At 44.4% G+C, this 11,624-nt stretch overlaps 1 protein-coding gene across 2 annotated transcripts; it reads right to left on the bottom strand.

Annotated features, from left to right (window-relative positions):
• Nucleotides 1–225: 225 nt before the first annotated feature.
• CANT1 (calcium activated nucleotidase 1) lies at nucleotides 226–8,405 on the bottom strand. Of its 2 annotated transcripts, none has more exons than XM_088482715.1 (4): nucleotides 8,101–8,405; nucleotides 3,200–3,856; nucleotides 1,395–1,598; nucleotides 226–812 (listed from the first exon to the last, which is right to left on the bottom strand). In XM_088482715.1, the coding sequence occupies exons 2-4, from the start codon at nucleotides 3,828–3,830 to the stop codon at nucleotides 442–444; spliced, it is 1,206 nt and encodes a 401-aa protein (XP_088338841.1). In that variant the 5' UTR covers nucleotides 3,831–3,856; nucleotides 8,101–8,405; the 3' UTR covers nucleotides 226–441. The 2 variants fall into 2 exon arrangements, with proteins under 2 accessions (XP_088338841.1, XP_088338840.1); XM_088482714.1 differs by having other exon boundaries at nucleotides 8,164–8,404.
• Between the last annotated feature and the right edge of the window lie 3,219 nt (nucleotides 8,406–11,624).

Here is an 11,624-nt window from a genome sequence, read left to right as displayed (position 1 = left end):
GCAACGTGTGGCACTGCAGCTGCTGTGGAACTACATATTCCAGTTTGCTCTGCCAGGGTTTTGATGTTAGAGCCTGCTAAAACCATGACAAGGCATGCTGGGATGCGTAGTTCCACAGCAGCTGGAGCACCAAACATTGCCTACCCCTGATCTATACAATTCTTCACTTCATGACAGGCTGCTATAAAATGCTATCTCCTTTAAGTAGCCAATAACAAGAGCATATATTAAAAATATGTTTAATAAAAATGAGGATGTCATCAGCTTTTCTGTGGTACATTCTAAACATTTAGGCAGATGAATCTGTGAAACCTCCAGTGATTCAGCCATCTCATTTATAAATAGTCAATAATAGCAGTTAATGGCAAAATGGAATTTGGATAAACATACAATCACATGTGTGAGAAAATCGTTTTATGTTGTAGTCAACGGAATATAACATCAGATAAATTCAATTCCTTCATATTTGATGTTCCCAATTTTCATCTCAGGCAAAAGAACTCGACCATCCAGAATAAAGACAGTGATGTATGTGGCCACCTGGCCTTTGTTTTCTTCAGACTTCAGAGCTATGATGATCTGATCATCTGTGCCAGGGATAAATTTAAAAGAGGAAAAGCCATGGGTGGTAATTTGTGTCCCCACATGAGAGAGTGCAATATCGGAGAAATCGGCAGAGGCACGTAGCAGTATATTAGTGCCACGCTGTTCATCCTCTACCTCACTGTATCTTTCTTTACTGGCTCGTCGTGGAAGGAAAAACCAGCTGTGCAGAGATTCACTCCATGCTGCAGACTCGTGGATCAGGTATCCTGCATGTTGGACAAAGAGGTATGAATACATTTCAGCAATCATGTGAATATAAAAAGACAGCAGCCTATATTCCCTTGGCAGCACACTTTAATTTTCATTTTGATGCAACAATATTACTGTATTCTGCAAAACAGTTATCCTATAGTGCTGCAGAGAAGCTGACAAGACTTGGTTTCCACTGTATAAATATAGATCAAATTTAGAAAAGGTTCAACTTGAAGAACTGGTCTCTGTTCAGCATTACTGAATGAGTAATATGTAGCTCGTTCTTGTCTTACACAATCATGAGTAACAGAAAAAAAAACAACACAACAACATTTGTAAGTCACTTTTCTTCAATCGGAGAATATGAAATGTTTAAAAAGTAGACATAGACCTCCAATAATATCAGCATTATACAGCAATAAAAGGCAGGAAGGCATGCAAGAATTGCAACCCCTAAAAAGGTAAATAAAATTTTAGTTATTTTACAATAATGTAATGAAAATGCTGTCAAGGGAATTACTGCTTTTATGCAATTTGTGACTTTACTGAGTGCATGTCAAGTCCCAATAGCATTCTTCCTCTATTCACTCATTTACCTGGAGGCTGTATTCCAGCAGCTTCTCGCAAAGTGTTGTAATTGGGTACCCAGTTGTGGTGCTGGACATCACCCCGAGAACCAATCACCTTTATCCACTCAGGGTTTTCATTCAGCACCTTGCCAGTCGTTGTCGTCCACTCCTTCCCTAGACCCCCTACATAAAGATGTTCATCCTTCACTGCAAGCCACTCTGCTTTAAAACCTACAGCAAGGAACAGAGAGAATATGAATAGGTTTCAAACAGACAGAAAGTGTGAGGTCACACGAAGTACAGAAGATTATATACAGGTCGATATGAAAACTTTTCACAGAGCTCATCTATCTTTGTTGTGAAACCTAGTGTTTATTCTAGCACCCTGCACCTATCACAACCTGTGCAGTTCCTCTTTTCTGCCGGTGGTGTCGCTCTCTGCTCTGGTGCTTCTAGCATACACTGGTCTGTATCTCAGCAGTTTGCTGCATCAGCTGAGTGTGCTAGAAGCACCAGAGCAGAGAGTGACACCCCAGGCAGGAAAGAGGAACTGCGCAAGTTGTGACAGGTGCAGGTTACTACAATGAACACTAAAAATCTATCACTTTTCCATGTCATTCAGGGACACTCAACTCTCCTGTCGATGTAGTATGAAAAGTGAGGTTCCCAGTGATGTGCTGACAGGGCGCAGAACGGTAAAGTAAAATGTGTTATACCCAAAATTTCTGATATTTGCCCTGACACATGCACTATGCCGCTGGAAATGGAGGTGACATTTTATTGGTTGGATCCTGCTCCAGAACGCTGTGGGCTCTAACATGTGTCTGTTCAGTTTCCATTCCCTGTCAGAGACTAATGCAGAGCAAGTGTTAAGGTAGTTCCTCATGCTCGGGTGAGCTGTAGAGACAAACAGCACACGGTTCACCAGCTAAAGTCTCGGGAGAGAAAATGTATTGAACGGAGGGACAGAAGTGTCTGGTGCTCACAGTGGGTTTTGGCAGCAGTATACGGTCGGAAAACTCAGACTGCTGTCAAATCCCCAGAAGTTTCTTTCCCAACACTGCCCTCCTCTTTCACTGGTGCCGAGCTTCTGGTCTGCCAGCCCTGCCATTGCTGGCACTCTGATCACTGTGCAGAGCCCAGTAAGTACCAGGATATGAGTAATGAGGGGAAGCGGGTGAAATATGGGATTAGGCAACGATGGGGAAGAGGCATTTCACCCCCAGCGAGGCTCATTACATCATCCACAGATGGCATCATTATTTCGTGGAAATTACCTTTCCGTTCTTTTCCGAATTACTTTGCCCATAATTATGGAGACCACTGGAGAAATCTGATATTTCTCCACCGTAACCCATTGTGTGAATAGATCAAAGCAGTGAAAAGCCCTGTTATCAAAGGGGACAAGAAAGGGCTTTTCAATGCTTTATAAATGAAGCCCACAGTATTAAAGCATAAAATATATATAATTGTCCCAGTAAGAAAACATCTTATTTAATAAAACATAATACAAATTATATTAGGTAGTAGAAACAAACAGGTTATAGGAATACCTCGAAGGATGGACTTTACAATCAGGTGCTGCTATCCCTTGACACCTTTTGGTAGGTGTGCAACGAAAAGGTCGGAAACATTAGTGTGTGCAGAAGCCGACACAGGGTATAGAGCAACAGGACACCCCCCTCCTGCAGGTCATGGACTACTACCCCCCCCACCCCCCCTCCGGGACATAGACTATACACTTGGGCAACCTGGGCGGTGAGTAGTGAATGTCCTGGAGGGCGGGGGAAAATGGGTAATCCATGACCCGGTGGGGACTTTAAATCATTTACCTTTATCCACTGTCCCATCTCCATCTGTTAGTATGACCCATGGCACAGCTTTGCTTCCCTCCAGTCTGTACACTATCCCTGTGCGATCATCCACAGAGTACAACTTTCCATTAAACACTATTAGCTCAGACAGCTCCATTCCTCGTCCTTTTTCTGCCAAGTGAGTCTCCAAAACTATATCCTCTTTATCCCATTCCACTGTGACGTGGTCTCCACTATTAAACAGGGTTAGGTGACCTTTTTTCAGGTAACTGAACCACGTGTTGTCTTTGGAGCTGCGAGAATCAGTATCTAAGTCAGCAATGATTGCAATTTGGTATCGAAGTCCCTCAGGGGTCCTCTGGGGAGGGGTAAGTGGGTAGGTGTCATTATAGAGTTGACCTGCCAGAAGCTGACCCATCCTCCAATTGTGAGCATTGGGGCCTGCAATTGGTGGGCTTGAAGATCGATGAAAACTGAGGAACAACAGGATCAGTGCTAAGCAAACTCCAGACAGCACAATGGCACGCCAGCGTGGCCGGAAACGGGGGTCTGCAGTCTTTGTCATGGAGGCCAGAACAGGGAGACCACCCACACTGATCCGCAGGGGGTTCATAGACTCTTTACATTCCAGAGGTGTGTAGGAATTCATAAGGCATCAATGTGGTTAGCCAGACCCTGATGAAAACAGACAGCTAGAATTAGGGGAATAATAATACAAATCCACTTTTTTTTTTCCACCCTTACCTTATTCGGTCAGTGCTATTTTTGATCTCACTTCCTACAGTATCTTGAATAACAGTTACTTAATAGAAGTCCCCTTTAGTGAAAGGCTTCACCATTTCATATGATTGCCACACACACTACAAAATTGCATACTGGGTGTGGATCATTAGGTCTACAGTAAAAAGGAAGACAATGTTTGGGTAGACAATGGAAGTTAGACAGGCAATAGGTCGACAGGGTCTAAAAGTTGACTAGTAAGAAGGTCGGCTAGTAAGAAGGTCGACAGGGTCATTAGGTTGACACACAAATGGTCAACATTTTTAATTTTTTTTAGCCCTATTCTTCACCCTAACCGTCGTCGGAGGTGTCTGACCCTAACTGTCCCTACTAGTGCCTAACCATCCCTCCTGGTGCCTAACCCTAACCGTCGGAGTAAGTGCCTAGCCCTAAAAAAAACACGTTGACTATTTGTGTATAGACCTTCTGTACCTGTCTACCTTCTCATGAGTCGACCTTTAGTGTGTCGAACCTTCAGACCTAGACGACCTATTACCTTTCTAACTTCCATTGTCTAACTTTTTACTGTAGACCTAATGTAGACTAGCCATTAGTTTTAAAGGGAATACCAGCATTTTAAAAATCTCCTAGTAATGAATGAAGTATTGACAGTAGAAAAGCAGTGTATACAGATTAGTGTATTTTTTTCTAACATCACCCATCTCACAAGTTTTGATGCAAAATAGGCTCTCTCAAATTAGGAAGTTTATTTTTGGCAATAGAATATTTGGCAATAGAATATAAGTGATGATTTCATTTTCTTTAATTTAAATATTACCCATAAATGTAATGAAACAAATAATGATATAGAGCAGGGCTCGACATCCCGGTCACCATACCAACTAAGATTTTACACCTGCCGCTCCTTTACCCACTCGTGTTACATCCACAGCTTATCTATTCTTTAATGCCCACTTAGCTTGAAAAAGACTATGAGATAGTTTGAAACGCGTTGGTTGAGTTGGTAAAGGAGTGCCACCTACTTTGGACAGTTTTTTGCAACATATACAATCATTTGTACCCGGGTTCCATCTAGAGTTAAATGTGTATGCTGCTTTTTTTCCACCTATGTCAAGTAGGAATGCTTCTCCTTTTTTATTTGCATATTTGACCTACAATATATGGTCTAATTAAATGTGTACTTTCTATGTAATCATATGTCCATATATTTTCCATGAGGTCAAGTCATCTATATTCGGAGATCTGTATCCAGTGGAAAAGATCCCTGCTACATGCTGCATCACAAGTTTATGTATAGTAAGCAGATGACCAGAGGGAAGGGGTTCCCAATATCCCTATTTTTATATGGATCTTTCTTACTGGTTACTTGTGTGATCACATTTTTCTACAATACTATTATTTTACAATTTATTTTTTGTTTATCTTCTAAGCCTCAATATCTTTCTGTACGTGTGAGGCGACACATTATTTTTACAGACTGTCCTATGATGTGTGTCTTTTGACCCCACATTGAGTTTATGAAGATTACTTTCATCTGTTGTATGCGAAGAAACAACAGAACATGAATATTTGGAGGACATGAAAGACTGTACGACGAGGACCAGTCCAACTTAACAGAGGATTCTGGACTTTTCAAGCAACCTACGGTGAATATTATTTTGGAGCGCCATACACCTGTTTTTTTGTTTTCCATATAAGATCACACAGTCTACGTAAATGCTACCGTTTCTATGCGGCATAAGGTGGCAGCAGTGAGAATAGACCCCAGGACTGTAGACACTAACATCACAGATGCTGCAGCACTGTAGCATTTGCTTAACTCTCGTCGCTGAAGACAGGCAGGAGCACCCTGGTTGTCATTACAGAGGTGAACTTACCTGTAAGTGCCACCCTTTATCTACAAATATGCCGAACACACTTGAGGGGCCTGCTATTAGCTACATAGTAGCATAAGGGACACATAGCAAGAGACAATTGGTCCAAGCTATACAAGTGAGGTAATCTCTACAGGAAACTACTAAATCCCCAGCAGCTGCTTCACTCCCCCATAGTGTTAATGTCTGCACATTGGGACACATTTAACACTTTGATTCAGTCCACATTTGCGTCAATATTTAAGGACATAAGAGCATTTATTAACATCTAATAAATCTACATTTACCATTATTAGTGTCTATTATTATATATACACATAGGACCTCATTCAGAGCCGCTCGCAAAAAGCGAGCGCTTGCTCTGAATGAGGGCAGCCGCTTTTTTTTTTTTTTTTTAAAGCCGGCCTCCTGGCCACTCGCTAAGCTGTGGGTGACCACCCACAGCTTTTGCGAGCAGCCAGGTGATGGTCGCGCCCTTCAGGCTTGCGACGAGACCATTGTGGTAGGGTCTCGTCTGCCGCAAGCCCCAAATAGAGCCAAAAGCTCACTACTGACATCACTGGTGATGTCAGTAGGGCCGTCCACAAATGGCAGGTGTTCCCTCACCCCGCCTACAAAATGGGGCGAGCTGTCGATCAACATCGACAGCCGCCCCGTTTGTAGCAAGCCCCGGAGCGAGTGAATTTCTCACTCGCTACGGGGTTTGTGCACACACATTGCGCACGCCGTGCATGCGCAATGCACAACCATCGACTCGCTTGCGAGCGGGTCTGAATGAGGTCCATAGTACACTAAGGTGACAGTGCTATAAATGATCCATCTACACTTAAAAGTATTACAGACACATTTTGGTTGCACTGTGGTGTGGCATACTATGTATTAGGGGCACTGTAGTAATGCACTGTGCTGTGGCATACTTTGTATATGGGGGCACAACGACATGATGCGCTGTGCACTGGGAGCACTAAGGTGTGGCACGCTGTACACTGGGGGCACTAAGGCATGGCACGCTGTACACTGGGGGCACTAAGGCATGGCACGCTGTGCACTGGGGGCACTAAGGCATGGCACGCTAAGCATTGGGGAGCACTATGCCATGGCACGCTACGCATTGGGGGGCACTAGGCCATGGCACGCTACGCATTGGGGGGCATTAAGATGTGGCATACTATGTATTGGAGGCACTAGACCGTGGCACGCTAAGCATTGGGGGGCATTAAGATGTGGCATACTATGTATTGGAGGCACTAAGGTGTGGCACACTATGAATTGGGCAGCGGACAGGCATGTATCTGGTCTGGCATGTGGGGAAGCCTGAGAGGCATTAAAGGGACATTAGTGGTGTTCTATAGAGGTTTTCATATATTTTAGTTGCGGATGATAATCTGGCTCCTAAATTTTAAGACAGCTTCTAGATTTTCAAAACACTTGTCGAGCCCTGATATAGGAGTACTTTTTTAAGAAAGTTATGCTACAGTAGTTTCCCCACTAAGTAGTCAACCTTTTGCCAGTCTGCACACTGTGGTATGCCATGTGTATATTATATATTTGCCAGTAAAAACTATACAATACATTAGGCACCTTGGTTTTTATCAAAAGGATAACAATAATAAATAAAAATTAATCTGGGATCACTAGTGTAGCTCGTATAACTATTTAATCTGTGACAGGCTGTACAACTCCCATGCTAGGAGAAACTAGTTTAATCAAGCAAACACGGATCTACATACCACGTAGAGAAGGGAGTGCCACCCTTTCAAGCGATTCTCTCAGTTACACCTACTGTACATTGTCCCCTTACACTATAACGCATATAGTGACAAAGCACTGCTTGTGATTATTCCATTGTCTTTATCATAGGAATAAACAAATGGGAATAAACAAATGATAATACCTCAGTGATCTTTCTCCTATCCCCACTAGACTTGTACAAGTAGCATAGCAGGCAAAAATAATAGAAACCTTTATAAAAGGCAGCCCCCCTGGCCCAGGTACAATGTAAATGTACTAAATCATTAGGTTGAACCGAAAGGGCAACTTTGTAGCAGGCTTGTGGGGTTACAGCTAGATCCCCTTCCGTTAATGTACCCTTACGAAAGCGCTGCTGTGTAATAGCTGCTGCAGGTACAGTATGATGAGGTTACCTGCACAAGGGGGTGATACAGGTGAGGGCTGCTCGGGTGACAACAGACATGGGGGGCATCTACACCTGAATGAATCATCCTCATGCAAGGCATTATACACCCCGTACACCTGGGAGAAAGCGGGATAGGTTACCGAGTAAACGGTTTCGAGTAAATATACCTGTCACCCGGATGAGCACTAGGTCGAGACCAGATCAGGTCGCTCATCGCTGAAATAACTCACCGACGATATGGTCCCGGGCTCCGGTAACCCAATGCAGTGCAGGAGATCACCGATCCATGGTGACTGTCCACTGCAAAAGCAGCACTGGTGGCTATTACTGCTACACTTCCGCCTCCAAGCGGCACACTACAAATCCCGGCATGCCTTGTGGACAGCCTACATCATCCGGCATGCCTTTTGGGCCGCTGCCTTATCAGTCGGACGCCGTCTTATTTGCGCTGTGTGCTGCTCCTTATCAACAACCCGCCTACAGCTCGTCTCAGACAATCTTCTAAAGTGCATGGAATGGATATCTGTCTCTGTGGTACCCTTTTATCATGCAGAATCCAGTGCAATCTGATCGCTTTCAACATGGATTAGTAGTACCTGTAAATCGTTAGTGTCTACATGCCCTTCATGGAGAGGACCCTGACATCAGTTACTGTTTAACGTCATTTCCTACTATCTACGTGGACATAGAGGGGGAATATAATCCTGTGGCGAGCAAAGTGACAATTTCTTCTTTAGGTGGACTTTATGGGCATGGAACTGCACTTCCAGGTCCTTACCATGAAGGGGATATAAACTCTACCCTATAAAATCCAGGTTGATGCTATTTCAGAGTGTGTAGAATGACCTGCGATGTCAGGGGGAGGAGCAAGGCCGGTGAGCTTGCAGTTTTACTATCCACGTGGACATAGAGTGGTCATAGTAACCTGTGGCGAGCAAAGCGAGCCACCATGCTTGAAGCGAGCCTCCAAGGGTACACTGGGTCCAATTCTGAGCCTTGCTCCTACCCCTACCGTCACGGGTCTCATCGTTGTGATGTCAGAAGTCCCTCGGGCCAGTTCACTTTAGACCTGAGGTAATGCCATCTTAAATTGGCTTTACTACCCCATAAAGTAGGAATGGATATCAGTAGCCTGGCATCGAATAGTTTCTGGACTTCCAGCATCAAATTGTTTCAAAACCATCTGATAATATAACCATTGATGGTTATACGATGGGCAGAAACAGCGTTGTGCATGTGCTCATTAGCTGAGCTGTGGACACCACTTCTGGATGTCTGCAGCTAGAAGCTTTCAGCCATTGGAAGGGCAACAGAAAGCAGCATCTGATGGCTGGCATCCATAGAATACTCACAATTTAATGGAAATAGTACTTCAAATTGGGAGCATTGATGGTTGCTAACCATCAACTTCCTATGACCATAGAGTCTTTGGGGACAACTGTTAAGTGCGGAAAGTAGAGTATGGCTTTCTCCAGAATAAGTCAACTGAAATCAGTTGGATTATTAATAGAAATGCTGGAACATGTGGCCATAAAATTACCCATTGCAGTGTGTGCAGCTACCTTCTAATAGTCCCCAGTGTATGCCATAAGTGATCCAATTGTCCATCTTGCAGGGTGCTAATTAATTGATTTCATTAGGAACACATCTGTGTTGAAGCTATCATTATATTTTGTATCCCTCATTCCCTTGTGTTTACTTGATTGTGATGGGTACAGGCTATGGTACTAGGGCAACTTTTAGGCCACATACCCAATAGCCTTTTTAATTATTCCTTTTTTAACCGCTAGTAAAAGTGCCTCTTAAAAGTGTTTGCATTTGATGTGTTCTTAATAGCATTAAGAAGATCACTATTCATTCCTTATACATTTAACTATGATAAATGCTAAAAAACAGTGCACGTTGCATTTTAAAAAAAATTCTAAAGGGTATGATAAATGCTTTTTGGTGCCATAGGTATTTAAAGTGGATTTTCAAATATATAGATTTTAGCAATATTCTGTAATTGGCATAAATTGTTCAAGGGGGAGCACAGAATTAACAATGTCCAAAAATTTTAAGTTGCTGGCCAAGTCCAGTGATGAAGGTCCAGATAAGTTCAGGCAAACCAGTCAACCCAAGAATCTTGATGCTTATTTGTCAGGTCAGAGGATGATCAGTTCAGTGATGAGCTGCACAGCATGGGGATCTGCAGTGCAGAAAACTGCAGTCCTGGAGCGAAAACCCACACTGCATGATCATGCAGCACTACAGATGTCTATAAGAGGCCAAGGTTGGCAGCACTCTCGGTGCAGAGCTATCACTTCTTAGGCTGCCAGTGTCTCACTGCTCCAGTTCTCTGCCCTGCTACCACAAAATGCCAGTGGCAATTTGAGCGGCAGGTTGGTATTTTAATGTTCTCGTCCATACTGGTCACTGGAGAGGTTGGGTACGCAATGCTAGCGGTCAAAATACTGACTCCGACATCCAGACAGGATTACGATACCGACCCCTGTTGGTCAGTATCCTAACCCTCCCCTTCTCCCTAACCGTATCCCCCCCCCCCCTTGCTGACTAAACCTACCCCCCAGTGCCTAAACCCAACCTTCCCCTTGTGCCTAACTCCAACCCTGTACCCTTAGTACCTACCCCTTCCCCTAGTGCAGGGGTCAGGGAACTTTTTTACCTTTTACCCAAAATATATTTAGATACGCCGACATTATCCCATTGATTTGAAAGGAAGGAAATCCTATAGCAGTGCCCCTGTAGTAGTGCCCCCATATAATACCCCTGTAGTAGTGCCCCTGTAGCAGTGCCCCCATAGTTATACCCCTGTAGCAGTGCCCCCATAGTTATGCCCCTGTAGCAGTGCCCCCATAGTTATGCCCCTGTAGTAGTGCCCTCATAGTTAATGAGATACGTGCATGTTTCAGTGGGTACTTATGCAAAATGTTTTTTTTTTCTTTTAAATGACGTGCAGCCCCCCCCAAAGCATAACCAGCCCCGGGCTTTATAAAGCCTGTCCTGGTTCTAAAAATACAGGGGCCAAAATGCGTAGGGGGCCCCTGTATATTAAGAACCAGCACAGGGCTTTGCTGAACCGGTTCTGGTTGTGGAAAAACAGGATAAAACGAGTAGGGGTCCCCTCTAAACTCCATAACCAGCACCGGACTCTTTCTAGTGGGGGGAAGGGGGGTTATTGCCACAGCCAAGGAAAACCTTACACCGGTTTCCCCGGCCAAAGCAGTACCCGGACCGCTAGTCAACCCAGGCCGGGGGATCCCTGGGAAGTTGGGGACCCCCCCAATAAAGGGGTCGCCCTATCCATGGCACCCCAGGCCTAGACTGATAGCTCGGGGCTATCTCCGGCACCCACCGACCACTTTGATACTGTCAAAGTGTAGTGTAAAATAGAGGTGTGAATATTGGCCCTGATTCAGAGCCGGACGCTCTGACCAGAGCTCTCGCTCTGAATCAGGGCCTTCCTCCATTAATATGGAGCGTCCTCCTGGACGCTCGTATAGCTGTGGGTCACCACCCACAGCATATACGAGCATGCAACAAGATGGTCGCGATGGTCTTGACCATCGCGACCATCGGACTTGCGAGTGAAACCCTGTGGTCGGGTTTCTCAACCACAAGCCCTGGAGTGATTTTGGCTCTATAAGAGCCAAAATCACTCCCACTGACATCACTAGTGATGTCAGTGGGG

This window comes from Taudactylus pleione, unplaced genomic scaffold, assembly GCF_031769625.1.
Source record: "Taudactylus pleione unplaced genomic scaffold, aTauple2 ptg000290l, whole genome shotgun sequence".
Classification (NCBI taxonomy): domain Eukaryota; kingdom Metazoa; phylum Chordata; class Amphibia; order Anura; family Myobatrachidae; genus Taudactylus; species Taudactylus pleione.
This window is presented reverse-complemented; position numbering and strand designations above follow the sequence as displayed.